Source organism: Dermacentor albipictus, unplaced genomic scaffold, assembly GCF_038994185.2.
Source record: "Dermacentor albipictus isolate Rhodes 1998 colony unplaced genomic scaffold, USDA_Dalb.pri_finalv2 scaffold_13, whole genome shotgun sequence".
Lineage (NCBI taxonomy): Eukaryota > Metazoa > Arthropoda > Arachnida > Ixodida > Ixodidae > Dermacentor > Dermacentor albipictus.
Window position 1 is genome coordinate 2,383,495 of NW_027225567.1, and position 24,823 is coordinate 2,408,317.

Below are 24,823 nucleotides of genomic sequence, written 5' to 3' on the forward strand. Positions count from 1 at the left end.
ACAGCATGCCCTTGTGTGTCGAAAATTTCAAGCTATTGAAGGCTCAACAGTGTTCACGACTTCATTGACCTCCAAAAATACTTTTCATTCTCAAGCTGGTACAGAAACAATAACGTACACTTAAATGCTTCGAAAAATATTTTATGAAGTTTTACGTAGAAAACGCGCGATGTGTAATTTTCGTATACCATTCAGGATGCCTGACAGCCCAGGTCAATGAAATGAAAGATCTTGCTGTGTATTTCGACAAAACGCTAAGCTTCTGTTCACGTTTTAAATATGCACAACGCGCCCTTCCCGCTCTTGGAATTGCATATTGCTTGATTTACACTTACCTATTCTGTCTCTAAAACTGTATTCTGCTGTGTGCCTTCGACTACGAGAGCATGCCTCCGTACATGGGGGGCGGAACGTGGAAATCTAATCCTGACCTCATTGAACGCGTCCAAAATAAATTGATATCGACCTTCAAGCACCACTTTCGCCATTCTGTCGGCCGTAGTCCCGCCTTCTCAAATATACCGCAACTCGCACCTTTAGCCTTAATTGATCAGATGTTTTCTTCCTGTATAAGGTGGTCCAAGGCATTATACATTCCCCAAGGCTTCTTGATCATAAGCAATTTTTCCCTCCGCAGCTTTATACCAGGCAGCATTCCGTATTCTCTGCCTGGCCTTGTTGCATTAAAGACGGTGCTATATATGGCATGATAAAAAAAGCACCCAATAATTGTGCCTGTAGTGACATAATTCAGAGTTAATTTCCTGTGTTTCTTATCTATGCAGATAATCTTGTATGATTACCCCAATTTACATTTCCTCGTTTTCATTTTCCCTATTCTCTACCTGGCATTGTTTTGACTACCAAGTTCGTGTTCTGCGTACATTTAGTCTCGCATATTGCTTTAAGTCCTCTAGTATGAAGGCTCAATAGCTGTTAATGCAGCACTATAATAAACATTTGATTGATTACTATTTCATAAAATCGTGTTTTTATGCAGTACTAATATATAATTTCAGTGCAGTACCGTTTGCGCAATACACTTATAGTGTGGCAAGTTATAAAATAAACGAATGAAGAAACTCCAACAGAATGCCATGTGCCTCATCATATGCATTGCGTTATTCATTTGTTCTGAGGTTCAATAACTATTGCTTACCGTATGCAGTGTCACGCGATAAAAGTATACGGCAGAGCAATGATATAGAATAAAGTGCGACACGCACACACGCACACACGCACACACGCACACACGCACACGCACACACGCACACACGCACACGCGCACACGCACACGCGCACACACGCACACACGCACACACGCGCACACGCGCACACGCACACACGCGCACACGCGCACACACGCACACGCACACACGCGCACACGCGCACACACGCACGCACACACGCACGCACACACGCACGCGCACACGCACACACGCACGCGCACACGCACACGCACACACGCGCGCACACGCACACACGCACACACACACACTTTATATTAGGCAAATGAGCTGCCCCCATACATTTGAATAAGTGCTTCAACAGTACGACTCGACAAAGGGCAACGAAATACACCTACTAAAACCCTCCCGTTCTCGAGTTTGCATTATTTGACGGTACGTTATTTCATTAATGTTGAGAAAGACAGACTTGACATGTCGAAACCAGTTACAATAGAACGTGGCCTGCACGTTCTAGCAACACACTCAATGCCGCCTGGATGCTGTATCCATGGCCCATAACCTGAAAAAATAAATGAAGCGCTCCATGTGCAATATTTGACAGAAACAAGAATATGGATAGGATAAGCTATGAATTAGGTAAATTTTAGGTGTTCTAGATGATTTATTTTGTGAGCGCTACAGGTACTCCAATTCTTTCTGCTGATTTCCACAGAACCCACCTCTCCACGTTTCTTTGATACACCAACAAGCATAATTACATTGGCACACGTACTTTGTATCCGGTGGTTGTTTTCTCCGGCTAACGAATGTTAAACGTTATCGCTCGGCGCTGGACGCGCTTGCACGTATCGGAAGTTTCGCTAATGTTATCGATGGTTCTATTCGTTGCCTGTTGTCGACGAACCTTGCATAACCTGATTACGCACGCGGCCCGAATCGCGCAGTAGTTTCTGGAAGGCGTGCTGGAACCTACGAATACGCTAGAACTTTTGAGACCGTTATAAAAAAGCCGACGCGCTTGGACGTTTTCGACGATCGCAGACTTTGTTCGCCGCTATCGTTGCGATTGAGTGTTGCTTGTTTTGCTGGGCAGATTTTCGCCCAATAAAGAGGTAAATTTGTAACTCCAAGTTTTGAGCCGGAATTATTCTTCACCGTCGCTTGACAATATTTGGCAATATGTCTAAGATATATTTTTCAATGATACATTGCATACTTTTAACGTTTACGTAATTTACTGAGCTATGAGCTACCAAAAATGAAGTTGTACGGCAGCTTTTCAATATGGTGTGGCACGGTCGTGCAGGTGTTTGCGATGTTTGCAAAGCGATGTTGTAGACAGATGCCGCCGTGAGCGCAACCAGTGATATCGATGTTTTGTGCGCTACTGTTAGATCAAAGGTGAAAGACTTCTGCGGCAGGCGTACATTCATTGATCAAGCGTGTTTCTCTAACCAAAAGAGCATTCAGATCGCTAACTTATTGTTTGGAAATAAGTTTACAGCAGGCTATTTTAGGACGACCTTCGATGGTTGAAGAAAAAACAGTCAAGCAACACTGCACCGCAGCCGCTGGGGCGCTATTCTGGACATTCCGCCATTTTCTTCGGTGCGTGACGTAGGCGCGACGCAAACAAAATGGCGCTGATGGCCCAGTTTTGCTTACGTAACGTGACGCCAACTTGACGTTTCGCCTAAGAAATTGAAATGAAGGCACTGAATATAGCGTTATCGGTAAAGCAAAACAGTTTTCCTCCGCAGTAAAAATAAAGCAGCTATCTCAAAGCGTATAATTATTCCGTCGAAAACGCTTCTCGCTTCCGTCGTCTGCTGCGTACAAGCCATCGTCTGCTTCAATAGCTAGGATGCGTGTCTCCGGAAAACGGAATGAGTCATCGCATGTTGGCGCCAACGCGCTTGTTTTCTTGCTTAAGACAACATACGCGACCTACCAGTGGTGATGCGCGCACGTTCTAGGTCACGTTATCGCTATTTCGTGAAACGCAAGTGACTCAGCCCGACTCGGCTGGCGGAGAAACGGCCGAATGTCACCGATAGCGTTGCGCGCGCCAGAGATATCGACTAGAGCGACGCAAGCGCCGGCGCTGCCATCTCTTGTTCATTTCGCTGGTTACTCGCACCGACGGAGGAAACTTCAAGGCGCCGCCTTGCGTACATTTCTTTTTGTAAATTAGAAAGAGGCCGTTGTCATAACTTTTGATTGTGCGAAAAGGCATTAATCTTGATTACAATACAAATGCAGCAGTGAAAAGTGGACAACATTGCCGAAAGTTTGCTATGTTCAACCAATATTATTTCGTATAAACGCGTTCTTTTAAAAAATGATGGCTCCAAACACAAATGCCAACACCACCCGAGAGCGATGCAAATACTATGAGCACGCGTTATGAACAAAAGATTTTCGTGGTGCCAAACGACGGGGAAAATGTGGCGATACGCATTCCTCTCAGCTGCCATTGCATATGGCTGCCCATTAGCATAATTCGCGCGGCTCGTCGCAGCAACAATTATGGTGGAAAATCTCAGCAATGGCGGCCCAGCGCAACGTCACGCATCGTCAAAATGACGTTTACGAAACAGCCCTTCCTGTGACGCTCCTCATGAGATATTCCTTCAGCCAATCAGCGAGCTGGCATGGCGCATATCTTGAATCGCCACCACATATTCGCGCAATTGCAGGTGCATTGCACTGGCTTCTGCACGCTACCGCTCACATTCTTTTTGAAGCGCTAACATCACAATATATCTGCCAAAGACCAAAAAAATGCATTAGTCCATAACATTTGCAGCTCCACGTCACGTTTCGTCATCTTGATGAAAACGCAAAATTGCATTTTGCAATACTTCCGCTTCCCGGCACAAATTTCAAAACACGTGACCTTTCGACAGCCAATCAGAGAGTAAACATGGCGGATAATGGCGGCTGTGCAGCCGCCATGCGTGTCGAGAATAGAGCCCCTGCTTGATAATTTCGGCGTGCGTCAGAGCTTGTGTCCAGTAGCTGCGTACCTTATTCCTCCAATCGATGCGTTCGCTTGTCATCGTGTGCTGAAGCGTGCCATCACATGCCAGCGGTTGGGCCTTTCGGCACCCATTCCCACGGTGAGCGTTGGCGCAATCGAGCGAACGGGCACATATAAAAGCGGAAGCGAACACGCATCGAAGCGGGGAATTATAGACGGGAGCAGGGAAGAGGAGAAAACACTGCGGCGGAACAAGGGTATGGTAAAATCGTGACAAGGATAGCGTATATTGCAGCTACGATGGCTGCAAGATCAAAACTCCTGACAAAAAGATCCCGACAAAGGTCCCGGCAAAGGTCCCGACAAAGGTCCCGGCAAAGGTCCCGCCAAAGGTCCCGACAATGATTCTAACAAAGATTCTAACAAAGATTCTAACAAAGATGCTATCACTTAGCGGAAGGAGGTCAATCTCACCTAGAAATCGAAGAACGTCAACACTGAAATCAGGCGTCTTGTTTGCTCGTCCGTTCGCGGATAAGTAAGAGTTTTGCAAAAAATATTAATGCCGACTACGCAAGAACACTACAAAGTTAAAAAAGGAACAAAGCGTTTCCTCTTCCACATGGCAATAACTTTTACTTGAGCAACAGCTGAAATTTCGAGGCAATATAAGTAAAAAATGGAAATGTGGCGCAAGCAATGCGAGTGAGGCCAGTCGAAAGGCTGCCGTCAGGGCGTTTCAGCGTATTCCCAGTTGTAGGAATGTAGTAACACTAGAGAAAGACGCGCATTCCCACCGAGTTCAACGCAGATGATGCGTACCCAGGTAATATTGATGCCAGAGGGTTCAGCGTGTTCAGATAAGGCGATACAAACATCACTTTTTCCGTTTAACCGTGTTTTTGTCCTTTTGTCTGGTTTAACAACTCCATCAAGTAGGTTTGGATTGGTAAACACCCTAATTTTGTGGCTGACAACAATTTACTGGAAAGACGTTCATTGTATTCTACCCGGTAACGATTGGGTATAGTGTTGACGCATACAAAGTTCGATGCATGCAGAACGGTATGGAAGTGGCCTTTAGCGTCTTCTTGATGCCAGCTTTCGAGACATTTGGCACCGATTCGATCTAAATAGCGTGTCGTCACAGACAAAAATGTCAGTGGCAATGTAGTGGTAATGCTAAGGAAATTGACGTGAGCATTACGTCGCACCCATTTGAGGTGCCTGATGCAGGATTTTAAACGCGTTGACCACTTAGCAAGGTTGGTCAGGAGCGCATTTGACACACAGCCTGCACCTATGTGGAGCGAAGTGCAACTGGCAGTGGGGTCCAGAGCAGACCACCGTCAGTTGAACCACACACGCGCGTGCTGTTCTAAGCCTTCTCATCCCATAACTACGTATACCACACCACCGGCTTCGCACACTTCACACGCATACTTTCTTCCCCTCCTAATGCTAGCATTTTAAAAGCCCCCTTGAAGTGCGTCTCGAATATCAGGATATGGCATGAAAATATGCGATCCAGAGTCAACAGCCAACCAAACACGCTTTTACAGTTTCGTTGCTGGTTGAGGTAAACGAAAGTAATTAATCAGAATTATTAGTAGGACAAGGCTACTTCGTCCACTCTAATGCAGATATTGCTTTCAGCTCCTAACCTGGGTATTTAAACAGCATAAAAGTATTCATGTACTTACAGCACGCCTTTTAAAAATAAAAACCAACTTCAAAAGTAATTGTGCTCCTGAGCTGTCTTCGGTTAGCACGAGAATATTAATTTGCAAAAATTCGTACTTTGAAATAGCGAAAATGCGCAATGACAACGTGACGTTCCACTTTCCCACTCACTTCCTAGTAGCCTTTACTAAGGCACGTTTTCTTTTGTTCTGCTCCGTGCAGAACTTCTCGAAGGTCGCTGGAACGGCGGTGCTGCTATTCCAGGGTGGGCGCTTCCCAGCAGGCGTGCAGCCAGCGTGCCTCTCTGCCCGCGCGCCTCTCTGCCCGTGGCCTTGCAACTGTACCCGAAGAAAAAAGCGTCACGACTCTATGCTTGGTACTATTTCAAATTTCAGGGACATGAGCCACGGAAGCCTATTTGCCGAAGCTTTCTTTGCAACTTATCTGTTCTTAAAACATTTGAAGCTCTGTTAGCTTGCCAACATTGTTCAGCTTCTTCAATAGCTGAAAATAACTCACTTTCGAGCGTAGCCCAACATTTTGTTTCACGATTGCACGGAAGCTTGTGCATGCAGGTAATCGCGTTTTGCAGCGAAGTTCTGAATCTTCTCTGAACTTTCACAAATCATTCACTTTTACTTAAGGTGAAAGCTTTCTTTTACCCTCAACGGTTGCATCTGCCAGTTGCAAAAAGAAAGGGTCTTCTTCAAGTACTCAAACAATATTTTAATGATATTGTAACTAATGAGAAGTAATGCAATTCACACATTTTAAATATCGCTTATGCTTCCAGAAGAGCGTAGGGGCTTACATTTTTTGGCTGGCTTCTTGAAGTCAATGGACGCCGCTGAGGCGAAGCTTGTAGACCCCGCTTGCGTTTAGTACAGCGCGCAGGCGACATGGCTGCGTCGAAAATACCGTCGTTAGTCCATTGGTCGGGTTTTGAACGTCACAAAGCAAAACATCCCGGATGCCGCCGTGCAAGACACAAGGGGGGGGGGGGGGGGGGGTATTCTATACGTGTCCACCTAGTGGACTGTCCGGTTAGGCGACCGCTAGGTAGAAATTGGCCGAGGGTGCCTGTTTTTTTTTTTTGCTTTTTTTTTTACTCGCTGGTGCCGCAACCCAGCCAATCAGCACTTCAACAGCAGCTGAAATGGCAGGTATGTTCTCAAGGTGCATATTTACAGAATAACCCTTCCACTAGGATTAACGTTGACCACGTGGATTTTGTTAACGCGCACCAGTCAGTTCTTTTGCGCGAGTGCTTTTTCATACTGCACCTGTTACAGTGAATAAGGTCACGAGAAATTGAACTGGCGACACCGTGCTCTGTAGACTACGCTTACCAGATCAGCAGCAGTGACCGTGCCAATGTGTTAACATATTTGATCTTCAAGGTACGAAACATTTTGAAGGTGGTAGGGTCGACAAGCTGGGTTGACAGTTGTCGAATGTAATGCCTAGTGACATTTCGTCAGCAGTCTAAAATTTATGTGGCATAGAAACAAGACAAGAACACAGGAACAGACATTCGGGCGAGTTGGTACAGATACATGATGAAAATAAAAAGCGCAACTTTTCCGCAAACTGTAGGACAGTACAGGGCAGCCCCTGTACGTGCCTTCCTGTCCTACGGTCCTCGTAAAAGTCGCACTGTTTATTTCCATTAGGACAGAGCATGGTTCACAAGAATATGGACACGTCAAATGAGCAACAGTGGGTATTTATTTAGTTACTGCAGGCAACTACAGCCCCCACTTGGATCATTGTTGTGTGGTGGAACAATCTCTAAAAACACTGATGCCATCATACAAGATGCGGTACACAATAGCTGTACATTTCTCACAGCATAACCAAAATCCCAAAATATAGAGGAAGGCGAATTGGAACAAAAACAATAACAGCGAAACACAGGACGAACGAGTAAAGAGCACACTACAGAGCGCTGACAAGAAACCAGATGCTTTATTTGCAGAAGCAGCATCTAAATAAACCTTTCATCTGAGAAAACAGAAAAAGAAGGATAAGTGCCAGACATGGAGAATCCAGTTATTTTGTTCAGAGCATGAGGGACGCAGAACTGATGCATGCGTCACCATTTTTGAATATGCGAAATTCCTCAATGATTTCCCGCGCACGCTTTTCACTATATCTGCCAATTATTTCGCACTTAAAGATCGGGTTGCAACCACACGTGTTACAGTGGGCAGCCAGATGACTGTGCGGGTTTCCTTTTAGTGAAGCGGCATCTCGAAGGTGGTGAGATCTAAGCTTGGCGTCATTCCTTATGTACACCGTGTTTCCCGTAACATTATGAACATTGCGGCCAAGGCAGGAGTGAGTGTGGTGTGCAATGCCCCTAATAAACAGAGTGGGTTGTGCAAAATAGTCAACGGAAGATACTGTCCCGCGCAAAAGCTGCTATAAGAGTCATGTTCATGGCTTTATTCACTGTACAACGCAGGTTGTCTATAAAATCCCACTTGATTTTAAACATTGCTATATCGGGCAAATGGGGAGGGGCACTAATGATCACCTGCGCGAGCATGTCGTTCCACTAAAAGGAAACCCGCACAGTCATCTGGTTGCCCACTATAACATGTGTGGTTGCAACCCGATCTTTAGGTTCGAAATAATTGGCAGATATAGTGAAAAGCGAACGCGGGAAATCTTTGAGGAATTTTGCATATTCAAAAGTGGCGACGCGTGCGTCAGTTCTGTGTCCTTCACGCTCTCAGTAAAAGAACTGGATTATCTCCGTGCCTGACGCTTATCATTCTTATCCGTTTTCTGTTCTTCATGTCATATTCAATGATGTCTTAGTATGCTGCTTCTGCAAATAAAGCACTTGGTTGCTATAAGCGCTCTGTCCTGTGCTCTTTACTCGCTCGTTCTGTGTTGCGCTGTTCCTGTGTGTATTCTAAACATGAAGCAACCAGCCCCACTGAACACACTGCAAACGACAATTGCTTTTGACATGACAGAGGTGGAAACAATCACGACATTTAACCGGAAACTGAGGCAGTATCGTAAAAGTACACTCGAAGAGCCTCTTCTACTCGTGTATTGCTTTTCAAAAGATGCATTTTTAGAAGTCTTCATTCGGCCAATGTATTCACGCAGTGTTGAATAGGGACCGCAGTGCCATTTGAGCGTTAGAGTGAAGACTGGTTATGTCGTACATAGGCTGTCGACTCCAGGAGCAGAACTTCGACTGTTTTAAGGAAGCCCTGAACTCGGCAAGACTAAATGAATGGTCGTAGGATTCGTTTTCATTACACTTCCTTTTCAGCGTACTGGTTTAACTAATTGTTTTTGTTTCAGGAACGACTCCGAATAATGTTCGGAGACAGACACGCTCGAAATACTGCCCAAGGGCGTTAGCCTGGTCTTTAACGTCGCCTTGGTCATTGACCGAAGGTAAAAGGTAAGGCTGACAGCCTATTAATTTTCTCGGTTGGTTCCATACTTTGCTGGAGTGTAGGTAATAGTGTTGGATGCGTATTTTTTTCTGAGGTTTCTCTTCTAGCAATGCGCCGTGTTCGTCTTCCTCAGGACAGTTTTAAGTTAAGGAGATTCTAAATTGCAAGAGATTGGAGAAACATGCCCCAAGTCTTATCCTGTTTCTCACCGCATGTTCCTGCAATCCTCGTTCCACTAGGATACGTGCTTTTTCTTTGAAGCCCCATTCGTTTGTTAGATGCACTCTAATGCGGTGTCATTGATAAAAGTGGTAAGATAAGCAACGACTCCGTTTATATTAAAATGGTTAAAAGTGTTTCGAAGCATATGGGTCATCACCTTAAATTTTTCCAAATCTGCGCAGTGTGGGGGTGAGGATCATGTCCTTTTGTATATCTAGGCACGCAGGAGAATGATCATTGCTATAAGCGTCCTAACCTTGCACTCTAAGCATGGCACTAAGGTAGGGGATGCTAAGCTCATAAAACAGTATTATGTTTAAGTCTGAAATGTTGGCTGTTGCCTATTTAGTACGCAGGTGCATGAAGAAAGAATCTTTTCTACTATTGGGTATTTTGCATCGCATTCAGAATTGTCACAAAGTGTATTGTGTACGTTGAAATGCACAACCAATATGCAATGATCTGGCAAGGCGTCGATTATTCCCTCAAGTTCTGTTTCTTTTATGCGGCCGATACTTCGGAGGTATGTAGACAGAAGAAATGGCAGCTAGTTTTCCAAGCAGTGAGGCTCGCAACTGGCGTTCGAAGTTCTAGAGCCCGACATACGACGCACTTTATTATTGCAACGCCACCGGACGAGGTGTTGGCGTCGTCATGCACTGCCAGCATTTCCTAAGTAGCGAGTGCAACAAAACCGTGGAGTGGTTCTTAGGTCCGCCTGTACTAGCGGACTACCATTTTTTCCTTCTTTTTGCTCCCTTCGTCATCGGCTCGGACACGACTCGCTCGCCACCGCTGCCTGACTTGCTCCGCGACGCGTCGCGTGAGAAAAGCAATGGAACATGAAATCGAACATTACGATATACGGGCCCTGCATTGCCTGCGCGAAGAAAAACTCAAGAGCGTGGTACTGACGGTTCGCACTATGCCGTGTAATTGAGGATGAAAGAGTCGCACTCCCGAGCTAGAGCAAACAAACAAAAAAATCACCGCCCCTTCCAATCCGTGAAGATGGTCGAACGGCGCAGCTGTGTTAGTTCCACCTAGTGTTACACCGTGCAAATCAAACTTCAAAAGCAGTCTATATTGCAAAACTTGTTTCACCATTCTTTCATTTCCCGGCGCGGCCGATGTGTTGCCGCGTCTCGGGCGCGGGCTTCGGGATCAGCCTCCCGGCGCTGCCGTTCAAACTCGCCATCTCTTGCGCGCAGCTTGGGGCCAGCCCGACGAGACGATTCCGTTCAGGAGCCAACTCTCGCTCACGCACGCGGTAGCCGGCTTCTTCCCCAGGAGTACGCACTACTTGTGGTCTTTGCATAGTTGTAGCTGGGATGGAATGCACGGAACCACTAATCCCAAGCTCTGTATATGGAGCGCAAGGCCCACCACTGGAGATTCGTGCGTTGCAATCGTTTTGACGATTCGTTGGACTGGTCTGATGAGTGACGTGGTCGCCGGCAATTCTTGTTGGCGCAAGTGCTGCCAGCCACGCGCTCCTGGTATCGCGTTTCAACCGCTGGACACTGTTCGTGGGCCGCAAACTGCCAGCGTAGCATTTGTTGCTTTCGCGGCAGGGTGGAATTGATCGTCGATAAAAGCGATGCCTATCTGGCTCGCTCACCGAGAAAGCACCGTGTGACAACCATATCAGATTCACGTAGAAGATAGCATTCTCACAGGCGGAAAGGGGTCCCGCCAGCCCCCATTTCCCTCTGTTGAGCTCTTCCTCGACCGCTAGTTCGCATGGCCCATTTTTAGCTAAGTCCGACAACGACGGCAGTGGGTCCGCTTAACAAGCGCTGTAAAAGGACAGCGAGATGAGATGTTCATAAAACTTCCCATCCTGACCGCAGTTTCATCAGCCGAACAAAGAAACCGCTGGACCAGCCTAGGTTGAGCCCTTGCGACTGCTGAATGCAAATGAACTATGCAAATATTTCCTTGGCGTTGGCTTTGACAGCGGAGGTCACGGGAAAGCTGACGCAGCGCTTCTACAGGCAAACACCGTAATTGCGAGAGCAACTTTGTGGAAAGTGTATAGAACAGATTTGGGCCATTCCGATTAATACTTCATTTTCCACAGACCTGCTGGCCGGTAGCGATGAACCACGGAGCGGAATTTCTTTCTTGGCGTGGAATGACTATGGTATGCTTGCACACGAGTCTACTCCAGTTTGGAGCGCAGCCTGCAAAAGGTCTGCTTAGGAAGCCGGCAGGGGCGGTGCAAATAATTTTCCGTCATCTCTTCGAGCGCGCATTGCGCTTGCAGCCGTGGTCGCCATCGTAAGAGTAATGCCAAGCAGACCAGAGGGGCAAGTGATAGCCCTTCTCTACAGATAGATGTATTCAGGATATATTTTGACGCAAACTTGTGGTGAATATCTCTTATGAAAATGAACACATATTTTCCGATGAGGACGTTATGTATTCCTAATGTGACAGACATTCATCAAAAGTTCATCGTCTAATGTTTGGCATCATAAGTACATGAGAGACTAAAATGGCAATGCATCTTAAGATTATGAGAGGAGTAGACAGCTTTTGTGTGTTGTTGCTAGTGTCAAAGTGCATCATATAATAACAATGTGTACGACGCTCAGTCGTGAGAAACTGTCTAATGCGATAACATATGGCCCATGAGGTGGAAAATCCGGCATGGTCGGCACTGAGCACACGTTCTGCATAAAGGTTACACACACTCGACCGTTCATGGAACTCGAACCCGGTACCTATGGTGCTAATAAATCAACGAATTACGATCTTTGGTGTTAATTAAGGCACAGGTAATTAAGATAGAGTTAGTAAAGGCACTGGAACCCACGACCATTGGTGGGAGTCCAATCCACCTCATTTGGTGTTAATGAAGGCGGTGTTAGGATACAGTTGGATGGATGGATGGAATAACTAATGAAAGGTCCTGCGAGCTACGGGGCGCAAGGTCCCATAGAGCGGGCTAGTCTCACGTTGGGACCGGGAGTTGTAACTCCCTGGCCGCATCGTGGGCCCGCTGGACAGCCCAGAGCTGCTCCACCTGGTCCATGCTGCGTGATGCTTCTTGTAGCCTGGCGGAGTCTTGATCCTTGTTTGCGTGGGTCCGACCACACGGCCAGAGCAAGTGATCTACGTCTAGTGTGGTATGGCAATTTTCGAAATATGAGAGAGAGAGAGCGAGAGAGAGAGAGAGCAAATGATAAATGAAAGGTAGGGAGGTTAACCAGGACTGAGCCCGGTTGGCTACCCTACACTGGGGAAAGGGAAACGGGGATGGAAAAATTAAAGAAAGAAGAGAAAGTCCACCGGGGATATCGTTCAGTCACTCAGTCCGGATTGCAGACGCTGACTCAATCCTGTATCTTTCAAATATCGCAGCAGCGCTTTTGTGGCCTTTTGTAGCTGCGATATGCGAGGCCATGGTCCCAAAATCTTGTTCAAAGTGAACGGTTTTCTATCTAACAGGTTGAGAGCTGTGCAGAGATCTTGTCTTTCATTTTCAAGTGATGTGCAGTAGCACAGAAGATGGTCTATAGTTTCTTCGACGCCGCAGGCATTGCACTCGGCGCTATCAGCCATTCCAATCAAAAACGTATATGCATTCATGAATGCGACGCCCAAGCGTAAGTGGCACAGCATTGTTTCCTCATTACGCGGAAGCCCTGGTAACAGCCTCAGTTGCATAGATGGATCGAGGGAATGCAATCGATGTTGAGTGAAATCAGGTGTGTGCCACTTCTCCAATGTCATACGGTGCGCTAGCTTGCCTAAGTGTTGGGTGGCGTCAGTACGCGATAAAGGTATAGAAACAAGGGTTGCTCCTTCGTGTGCTTTCTTAGCAGCGTTGTCAGCGAGGTCGTTGCCGGAGATACCGCAATGGCCAGGCAGCCACTGAAACACGACGTCGTGCCCTTTCGCAATCATGTGATGGTGAATTTCTCGTATCTCCGATACGAGTTGTTCACAGGACCCGCGACGAAGAGATGACAGAAGACATTGTAAGGCCGCCTTTGAATCACAGCATATTGCCCACCGATTAGCCGGTTGGTTGTCAATATAATCAACGGTACCTCGGAGGGCAACAAGCTCCGAACCGGTCGATGTTGTCAAGTGAGAAATCTTGTATCGGATGCTTAGTGATTGTGATGGTATAACCACTGCCCCCATGGAGCTGCTCTGGGTGGAAGAGCCATCCGTATATGTGTGGACTCGCTCAAAGTAGAAAGTGTGCAAACAATCCAGAGCTGCTTGCTTCAAAGCCAAGGTAGGCAGGTCGGTCTTCTTTCTTATCCCTGGAACCGTAAGACGCACTTGAGGTTGTTTTAAACACCACAAAGCTGAGGTTGAACGTGCTGATGGTGTGAACCCCGATGGTAGGGAGGCACGATGCTTGCTGACCTCGTTGTAGAAGGATGCCTGTGGTCGTATTCTGGCAGACAGGCAAGAAAGCTTGATTGAATCCGTGAAATATGACCTACATGGGCCCTAAGCGAGTCGGTGCTTATGTAAATCGTGATCGGATGGTCTTGAGCCATTATAATGGTTCCTGCTGTTGAGGCGCTCCGCGGAAGGCCTAGGCAGACACGTAGTGCCTGTGCTTGCACGCTCTGAAGTTCTCTAAGATTTGACTTGCGTGTTTTAGCAAGCACGGGAGAACTATAGCGTAGAAATCCGATAAAACAGCGCTCGATATAACTGTAGCATGGAGCCCACTGACGATCCCCATGTTTTGCCGGCGATTAACTTATGTTTTGCATAGGTCAGGCATCTAGTGATGTAGTCTGTTTTGCGCGGGGTACGTGTTTGTTTGAAGCATTCTGAACGTGAGAGCTTGAGGCCTGGTGAGCTTATTGTGAGGTGTGCTGTATATTCTGCGGTCTAGATAGAAGTGCTTTGTGATCTCGTTGTATGTGGAGGGAGGGTCCCGATTCTCGCTGGGATGGTCACGACCAGAATAGGTGGCGTCGCGGAGGGTTAGGTCTCGCGCGCTCCTGTGAGCCATGTCACTGAGAATTCGAGGGGCTTCCTCGATCTCTTCGAGGTGTGCCGGGAACCAGCAGATGGTGATGCTGCAGCGGTGCGGATCTATTGATTTGTAATGCTTGGCTTGCAACTGCTCCTTTCTGAAAGGCTGACGGCCGAGCGTGAATCGCTGTAAACGTGGGTGGTGGTCGGGTCTGTGAGCGCAAGTGCTATGGCGACCTGTTCTGCTATCTCGGACTTGTGGGTCTTGACTGTGAGAGCGTTTGTGACTTGACCTAGCTTATTGATCGTGGTAGCAACGAAGGCCTTTCTGGTCGGCTACTGTGGCGCGTCTACGAAACAGGCTAGTATCTTCTTATCACGTATTTCGCGCAGGATGAACGATCCGCGTGCCAGCCTTCTGGGTTGATTGTGCGCGGAGTTCATGTTCCGCGGGAGTCGGCGAACCGTGTAGGAGTTGAGTGTGTAGATTGATTGATTGTAGATTGATTGATAGAATATAGATGCTCCATTACTATGGTGTCATGACCTAGCTTGGCTAGGATTTCTCTACCCAGTTTGGTTCCAGAGAGTCTTGTCCATTGAGCCCGTTCTTGAGCTTCGGCGATTTCTTCAAGTGTATTGTGTACCCCCAGTTGCAGCAGGAGCTCTGTCTCGGTGTTTTTGGGGATTCCCAGCGCTAGTTTGAGTAGCTTCCTCAGTTGTGCATTGCGTTTGTCCGTCTCCGCTACCTTCCATCTGTGCATGGCCGCCATGTAGATGAAGTGGCATAGCGCAAAGGCGCGTGTTAGCTTGAGGAGATTTTCTTCCTCAAGGCCGTGTTGTCTGTTTGCTACGCGTCGTATGAGATTCAAGGCATTATTCGACTTTGTCACAACCTTCTCCACTGTCGCGGCGTTTGAGCCGTTGCTCTCAATGAGCATCCCAAGGACTGATTTTGCTGACGTGTGGAATGGTTCCTCCGTCTTTTGTTCTGAGAGTAATGGAGTGTGTGTCTGATTTCATTCTTTGGCTTGGGACCGCTTCTAGATGGTTTGTAGTTAAGATCGCACTAATTAAGACACCTGATCCCAAAACCTTGGGGGGGGGGGAATCGATACCACGACCTGTGTTAATAGACAGTGTTAGCAGAACGTTTTTGACGGTCCGCTCCGCTCAGCGGGCTAGCGGAAGCGCAAGTGCACATGCGCGACGCGTTCAGCCGTGAGCGGGCGAGCGGACGGGAGCCCCTCTCCGCTAGAAAGCTTTCTCAGCGGAGCGCGGCGAGCGTGTCAAGCGGGTCTAGCGAAGCAAAATGGCTGCCCCCAGTGCTGCTGGCCCGTCAACGAGCCCTCGAGAGAGCACAAAATGAGCCTCATCTTGTCGTGATGCTTCGCCCGGTGCTGCTGTCAGCTGCGTCAGTCTGGGCTCCCAGACTCGTCGTGACGTAGTCCTTCGGTGCTCCCAGTGCTCCACCGGATCACCCCCAGCATTGCCTTGCTCAGTCGCATCGACGTTCCCTGCTGCCTTGCTCCTGATGCAGAACACAGCACCTCCTTTGTCTCTCAATGAAGTCCTTCGGGTCTGCCCTCGTTCCTTGACGCGCAGCAGCTCTCGTCCCGCTCAACCACCGTCGAGCAAATGTCGTCTGGCAGGCTCGTACGGGATGCGAGTACTGCTTCTCACAGCGTACCAGCAGTTCCAAGTTGCAGCGAGCGTCCAGTCAGCTTCACCGGACTTCAGCACCTTCCTCGCTGCCGGCTGTCCGATCCCAGGGTTGACTGGGCCAGTTAATTTCGTTTCCCTTTGTCCTCTCGTAGCTTCAACGATAGTCAAGGAGGGAAGGTGTTGAAGGTCCGAAGTCGGCGCCCCTCGATGATTCGAGTGCACGGTGGCAGCGCGAAGGAGCAGGCGTTGTCCGACGAAGTGACATTTTATTCAAACGGTGAAGCGCCTGTCGAGTCCAAGCCCGAAGCTCCGCTCTCCCCCCACACAACCAAACATGCTTTTTAAGCCCTCAATTGTACAAAGGATTCAGCCAATCTTTTCACCTGCAAACGGCTGCCATGCAAGCTGCCGAGAATGTTCCGTGAAATCGCGGATTATTAACTGCATATCCGCCGGACAGCGGGCTACCCTGCCTGTACTGAGAAATCTTTCTCCCGTGCAGCTGTGTGCCGGTTCGCTTGAAATACAAACACCATAATTGGGACCCGATGGCAATCGCACACAAAAGCATTCGTCGGCCGTAGCCGGCGAAGTGGTTAGTGCCCGTACATGGTCAGTCCACCCGTCCGTTCCGCCCTCGTCCGCCCGCGTGCTGATGGCTCTCTACTGGTGAGCGAGGAGCGGTCGCAACTTTCCCGTCCGCACTCCTGCTCGTATCTCATTGGCTGGTCCGAGGCGGATGGTTCGGCTGTCGTCACAGCAAACATGGCGCGTGCTCGAAGCGAAGCGAAGCGAAGCGGGGACGTAAGGCCTAAGCTACAGCCGCGTCAGAAATAGTATTTTTTCTCCTTTTTGTGATTTTTACTACAGTTATCTGGCACTCAGGGAGATAGTCATCGAAAGCAGCAAGCCGGTGCACCCTTCCAGACCTCATCTGTGCGTGCGATCACCAACAAAAACAGACGGAGCGCAGGAAGTGTGTGTTGTGTTTACGAGAGTGTCGGAAGAAATATTTGAAGCCGTCGACTTCGTGATTTCTTGTGCCATGCTTCGCGTGTGCGTCGCAGACGAGAAATCCATCACATACACTTGCATTCTGAGCAGCACACACGTTCAAGGCGTGGCGAAACAAGTAGCGTCCGATTGGCGCACCCAGCGTACACGTTTGGTTTCTGCTCTGTGTATGCGGATCGTTGGCGCGGAGTGGTGAACGCCAGCCCTTCGCAACTTTCAGAAGTAATGATACGATCAGTAGCGATAAGTTTTCATCGCCTCGTTATCGCTGCCATTCTTCGTGTGAGCCGTTTTGCCGGCTGCGACGCGCCGAGGTGACCGCTATGTTCGAGCTGTGTTCTTGCTGTCATGAAGTGTGTTCGCAAGCTACAAACCGTGATATGTATGTGCGATGTGTCGCAGCGTTGCTGGGTGTAGAAGTCTCGTTCTACGCGATGTGCGTTTGCTCAGAAGTGAACTGTGCAGAAGTGTTGCTGATCGCGTTTTCATATTTAGTACCCTTACAGATAAGCCCTATTACACCGACCTTTTCTGCTTCGTACATCTATCGTTTCTTTCAAAAGTTGTTACTGCATGGTTGAAGATGCTTCTATCGGTGGGGGGAAATTAGGGAACATCATAATTACATACGTCAAGACTTTCAGCGCTGTCGTGAAATGTGGACGCGCCTGAGAGCACTAATGTCATGAATGCAAATTTCTGGCAGCCTTGATTTTCATAATGTGGACACTAGTGTGATGATCAAGAATTTCTAGATTTCATGAAGTAAATTGCGTTATATTTTGTGATGCAAGTGGCTTACATAGCCAAAAATCTGTGCTGCTTGTTTTTGACTAGTGACTAAGCACAGAGTCTGTTTGTGAAGACACAAATGGCATGGTAGATCAATATGTTATAGGTAAGAACTGGATACTACCTTGTTTTTAACTAAAAATTTTACATTTGCTGACAAAAAGCATTATGTAAAAATGAACACGTAGGACGAGTTGTAACAAGTAAGTAAGTGTCACAGGTATGGTGTTATATAATATTCTGCTAGCAGCCAGCAGAACTGCGTGAAAGAAATTTTGCCCAGAGTTCTTTCTTCCTCACTGGCCAGCCATGGTCACGTTACTAATGCAGGCAGAATTGGGTTAGCGAAAGTTTGTGGTTACTTTGTTTATCCACCCTATTTGATTATCTGGTTTGTGTTGCCTGTTTTGTCACGAGCCTTCAGTTTAAAGCAAACAATAGCACAAGTACCAGCATTATATGCCTCATAAGTGCTTTATTTTCTTTCCTCGTGTTCATTCCGCCAACAATCATTGTCAAATAATGTGCATTAAACTGACTTAGGCCTGTAAAATATGTCCGATAAATGTTTTTCTTGTGCACTTTCATCTGCCAGTAAGTTTACTGCTACCTATCATTCATGGGTGTGGGATGTTGGACGCTATAAGTGGCTATCTGCTGATCTTTATTTTGAATAGGCCACGGTTCCACACATTAACCCATTAAAGACCAGCGTGACCATATGGTGACGGTAGTCTGCACAGTGGATTTCAATAAATTACGATTAACAAAACGGCACCAAAATTGCCTTTGACGTGCCGTTTGACAGATTGGAGTTCCCTTTATGGATACCAAGTGGCAGCAGCTTTCAGTCGTTTTGTGGGAGCCCCACGCAAAGGAGGGAATAAGTGTTGCTCTGGGAGTAGCGTTGCCATGCATTGGTCGAAGGGGTAAGCGTGTTTTTATGCGAAGCATATTACGAGAGCTCAACCCAGCTCCTCAGGCGCGGCGGTGTCGCCTTGAAACCACGTGACACCGTGACGTCACGACAGAGGAGAAGTGGCTTTGGCTCAACTCTTGCAAGATGGGCTGGGTGGGAATCGAACCAGGGTCTCCGGAGTGTGAGACGGAGACGCTACCACTGAGCCACGAGTACGATGCTTCAAAGCGGTACAAAAGCGCCTCTAGTGAATGCGGTGTTGCCTTAGAAACGAGCTGTTTCTAAGGCTCAGGCGTGCGTCGCTTGCTCAGGCACACATTTCGTTGCCGCGCCGAACGCTGCGTTGCTCGACGCTCACCGCGTCCAATGCGGGGCGTCCAAGGCGAAGCAGAGTAACGCATGAGTTGTTTCTTCGTCTAGCCGAACCAAATATAGCCAAGCAACAGCAGTTCACCAAGCTAAACAGTGGTTCAACAACTAAAATAAAGGCTAGTATGCTTCGCATCCTGGGCTTAACCTTACCTAAGCCACAGCCATTTTTTTCACTACTTCTTTAAGCAATAGTCAGATATCCTTACCTCCGTATTGTTCTTTGAATATGTGACCTTCGATGAGCATTTGTGAAGGATTAATGTTTGATTTGTCCATGAACGAGCGTGTTATCTTGCGCGTTGCCATATTGTCACGCTGGGCCTTTAGGCTACCTAACTTTTTATTTATTTTTTAACTGCATTCTCATCTCTTGCACGGCTGTTGGCGCGTTCTCGCAGTGGTTATTTCTTATTTTATTGTCTGAATAGGTTGATGTTGGAAGAAATAGCGAAGCAGTCGTAGAAGAACATGACGACGTGTCATTGATTTATATCGAGCCGCCAGAGGCTAGCACCTATTCGGGTGAAAACTCGGCCGATGAAGACTCAGGTGGGCTCATTGACATTCTGAGCTGGTGGTAGCTATTAGCCGGCGCTGAAACTGTTTTCTCTGACGGACGCCGCATTGGTGGATGCGAACCGGACGATGACGACCCCGGCGAGCGAGGTGACAGAATATCAGCGGTTTCTTCTTCTGTAGTTGATGTGGCCATTCCGGCAAAATTATCCACTGCTTCTAAGTGGACGAAGGGTGATCTCCAGACAAGTCTTGGCATATTTCCTGACCCAAACTTTGCTGCTTACAGGGACTTTTCACCTGTTGAGTTATTCGATCTTTTTGACAACGCCGTACTCGATAGGGCAAGTACTCGTATGTTGAGAAGAAGCGAATCAAGGTGGCCCATCCAAACACTGTTGCTAAGTGCAAGATTTATTGGAGGTAGGGACCAGATGGATGCAAATGCAGGCGCCTATAGGATTGCAATTCGTGGCAAAAAGTGGTGGTAGCCGATTTTCACTTCACTTTGTGATGTATCTATCAGCAACGCTTGGGCGCTAATTCGTAGCACAGGGTTCAACGTCACGCAGGTGGAATTCCGCAAGCAAATTGCACAAAGCTACCTGATGCGATGGGACAATACGCCTAGAGGACCTGGTCAACGCAGAATACCAAAGACTGGTGATGTCCTGACTGGTACGCGGTGTGACCAAGTGGCCCACTTTGTTGCACCAATACCTAATGGCAAGAGGTGGAGGTGGGCATGAGATAATTGCAACAGCGCGGTGCACACACAATGCACAAAGTATGACGTCAGCATGTATATTCCAAGATTTAAACCATATCACACTAAATAAGTGCTCGATTATTCGCTATATATGTTTTTGTGATGTTTCATGGCTTGAAATAAATGTTTCTAACTTCGCATATTTTGCTGTAGCGTAAGGGCCCAGCGTGACCATATGGTCACGGGCTATATTTAAAAAACTAATTAGGCAAGAGTAATAATTTCTTGCATGTGAATTATTAGTATAAATGTAAGTTAAGATATGACATTTATTGCAAGATAGCAAGAAAATAAAGAAACCGGTCCCTAATGGGTTAACTGAACCGTTTTCAGCTGCGCTGCCAGACTATAGAAAGGGGCACCTCGCCTCTTGTCATTCTTTAGCATGTGTTGGCCACAGTGCGTTGTCCCTGAGAAGTCAGCTGCTATCACAATATAAAACGTGTCGATTGGCTGCTACGAGTTTATCCTGAACACGAATTTTCAGTTATGTAAGCATTAGTTATGTGACCGAAGCCAGCCAATGAACACGAACTGCTGGCAGAATTTTCAAGTTACTCTGCAGGCAGAGTGGCTGCTCCCTATATTATGTTAGCCACACCGCTTTGTCAGTGTGCTGAATTGTTCTTTTTTGACAGAAATTTACTACCCAGCCAGACAAGATATTGCCAAACCATCAATTTTAGGCCCGTACACATGGTCACTTCTTTATTTTATGATTTTCAGGGCATGACACCCATGGCTTAACTTATGCACGGAGTTGAGTTGCTGCATGTGAGAAAAAAAATCACTGCATAGCTAATAGGAATTAGACTCGTACAAAAAAATTATCTTTATGGCTTGTAGTATAAGTGGTGCTGTTCATTCGATGCACACAGTAACACGTGAACACAAATGTATGTGTACCTTGCATTTATGTGCATGTGTGTGTGAATAAAACAGCACACCTTCTAATATCAATTAAGGCACGTTGCACCAACTATACCCATTAAAGATGTTCTATGTGGTAGTCAGCTGATCTTATTGAAATTTTATCACATGGTGCAGTTACTACATTTCATGCCTGTATGTAAACCTATTTAAGAACTGTATTCACTGCATGCGAGAATCCATATTTTAGGCCAATGCAGTACCTGGGGTAGCAGCTTTTTAGCTTTTGCCACAGCTCATTAGAGGGATCTTTTTGATTATGCCATCCAAACAACTCATATGAAGGTTTGTGTTTAGTATACCAGCAGTGAAATACTGAATGCAGCTGCAATTCTTTGTATACTAGTGAGATTAATTCCACTGCTCATTGTTCTGTAACGTGTTGTTCTTCAGTCACACACGGTGACAGTATTTGGCGTCATGAGTTCTAGGCTATTTTTCACATGGGCCTTTTGATAAAGTGAAATCTGCCTCTTCAACAGTCAGTTTAGTGGAAAGCCACTACTGAACCAATAGCTCAAAGACCAATTCCTGCATGCTTTTCGCCATTTGGGTAGTGCGCGGAAACTATGTGTGCTACATCACTTCAGCTACACAAAAAATCACACAGCTAAACCTGCCACATATAGTTAAGTCATTGATATAGGTAGAGGAAGATGATTCACGTATGTAACAGTTACTCATCCCTTGAAATGTCAATGACCCAAACCTTCGCGAGCATATTTATTTATTCATTTATTTATTAATATCAGTCACAACCATCCAGCAGCCCAAGTGGGAACACTTGTGCTATCGCAAACGAAAACAAGTAGAATAGTACCACCGTCTCAGCTGGTTTGTTGTGATTACCTTGCCTGCAAGTTTCTTGTTTATATTGGATAGGCTTCCTACTTCCTACAAATAGCGTGTATACATATTTGACCTGCACCACAAAGAGCTGATGTGAAAAAATGTGTACACCTTAGTGTTATGTTGCTTTTCATGGTGTCTCAGTTTACTTAATACAGTTTTGAATTTACAGATTGCTTCACATATTTATAGCTAAAAGCCACAGAAAACTACTTTCATTGTGACTGCGAGGTCACAACACGAGGATTTGTGTGGTATCCTTCCTGTTCATCGGTGTGTCCTTGCACTATAAATGTCAAACGTCACACCTGCAAACTCGAGCATCCACCCTTACATTTCAAACACTTTTTTGAATGCTCGCCAGTTATGCTTACAAGCACGTTGTGACATCAAATCTACACCACCTTAATTTAAGTGCGATGTAAAGGGTTGTTTGTGCATAGCCAAGCTGTTCTAGCGTGCCTGCAGGGATACAGCATTGTCCAGTGGCACCGTATAGTTCAGGCCTAACAGTGAACTAGTAAACAAAGCGGCTGATAATACTAAGCTGACCCATATGTAGGAGCATTATATTATCTAACCCACACGCAAAGTTGCTTTCAGTGTACTGAATAACCACAGCTTTGATTTACCAAGTTATATTACTGCACACACACTGCGCTGAAACAAAGCCTGTACTATGGTGAGAAATGTGCGAAGGAATGACAGATTACTTGTGTGGATTTGAATAGTAGATGTGAATGCATACCCAATTCACCAGTATGCATGTTTTCTTTTGGAACAATTTTACATTTGGCACAGAGGCTGAGCCACTACGGCCTCTTGACTGCAAATTTCTGTGCTCTCACAGTGCTAATGGGAATATTGTTCATTTGGCTACCCAAATAGTGAATAGGTAATAGAGCACTACAATCTGTCAGTTTTACGCAGAACACCTTGTGAATTATTCACAAAACTGAACCTAAGGAACAATTCGCTGGTTTGTTATGGAAATAAAAAAAATGACAATGAATGTTTCCTCGCTTATTGTATGGCCCTGTCTTCTGCCCTACGCACCTTAATTTCATTGTCATGTGCATGTTAAAACAGCAACTAAGTAAGGAAGGCAAACACAAAACTACATCAACCTTTTCACACCACAAGAGGTCACTGAACTCACTGCTAAGCTACACTTGACAATATCGGTTTGCTTCCAAATAAATACAGGCACTGGCCAGCTGTTTATGTTATGCTATGCATTTTTCATTTTCCTAAAATATGGCTGTGCATGAGCTAGCCAGGTTGTTACTGCATAAATACATAAACAACATGCAGCCCATGCCCAACTAACTCATATAACCTGGCTAAAGCTTTTTTTATATGTAGAGCAATCAAAATAGAACACGCATGTATGATGCCGACAGTATCAAACAGTCTCAAGTCGAACATCCTTGTTGGGTGCCATGGGTGAGAGAGGGAGCACGCCTGTCAAGGTACGGCTTAATTTTGTGCGCTTTGGTAATGTTTGAACATTGTTGAAATGTTGAACTAGGTATGTTAAGTAGTAAGGTGGCAACATATTGGCCACCCAGGCTGGCAAGAAAGAATGCAATTGTTTGATTTCACTCAAAATAACTTCTTATCAGCAATGTAAATTTTATGCTTTCAAATAAATACTCCCCTTAGAAACATATCTCATGTGTATGCATATATCTGCATAGGGTCACCGCTATACACACATATTGCTTTAAGCCAGTCATAATGAATTGTACACTCACTGCTTAAGCTTCAATTCCTTGCTGCATGAAGTTAACCACTTATGCATAACTTTTTTTTTTGCACACGGTAAGAACTTCAGTCATCGCCGAGCAAATCATTTAAGGAAAGGCATTCCATGAATCCAACTGCTTTAAGCGCTCTCTTAAAATTGGTAGAGTGAAAAAAAAGCACGAGCAAGCGTATCAGCAAGCTGTACTCGGAGCCTCACACGCGTGCTCAGTGGTAAAAAGGTGCGTCTTGGCGACCTACGCAAATGCATTCCGCGACAGATGTGCGCGTGTTCCGTATTCTTGCAAGCTGTCACTAGCACTACAGAAACCGCGCCACCGCGCTTCCGGCGACACTATCAGTTTCGCATGACGTAGAACGCATCACGTTGGATAATTAGAGAGGTTTTGTTCAACCAGCCAAGGCAGCGCGCACTGAAAGTAAGCATCCGAGAATACGTCGCCAGCTGCGACGTGATGCGATTGCAATACATCTGTAAAAAGGTGGCGCAGATAAGACGACTGTGCAATGTTTCGAAGAAGGATGACGGTGCCAATGCAACACATACGGCTGCAGAACAGGGGCGCTATTCTGGACACGCATGGCGGCTGCACAGCCGCCATTATCCGCCATGTTTACTCTCTTATTGGCTGTGGCGAGCTCACGTGCCTTGAAATTTTTGCCGGGAAACGGAAGTTTTGCGAAATGTCATTTTGCGTTTTCATCAAGATGACGAAACGTGACGTGGAGCTGCAAATTTTATGGACTAATACATTTTTTTGGTCCTTGGCA

At 46.5% G+C, this 24,823-nt stretch overlaps 1 protein-coding gene across 1 annotated transcript in view; it reads right to left on the reverse strand.

Annotated features, from left to right (window-relative positions):
* Positions 1-24,823, reverse strand: part of LOC135917813 (uncharacterized) — a 49,783-nt gene that overhangs the window by 17,365 nt on the left and 7,595 nt on the right. The window contains exons 2-3 of the mRNA XM_065451414.1: positions 6,668-6,759; positions 6,028-6,194 (exon numbers count right to left, since the gene is read on the reverse strand). Of these exons, the coding sequence (XP_065307486.1) occupies positions 6,028-6,194; positions 6,668-6,757 (257 nt within the window). The 5' untranslated portion in view covers positions 6,758-6,759. The remainder of the gene's footprint in view (positions 1-6,027; positions 6,195-6,667; positions 6,760-24,823) is intronic.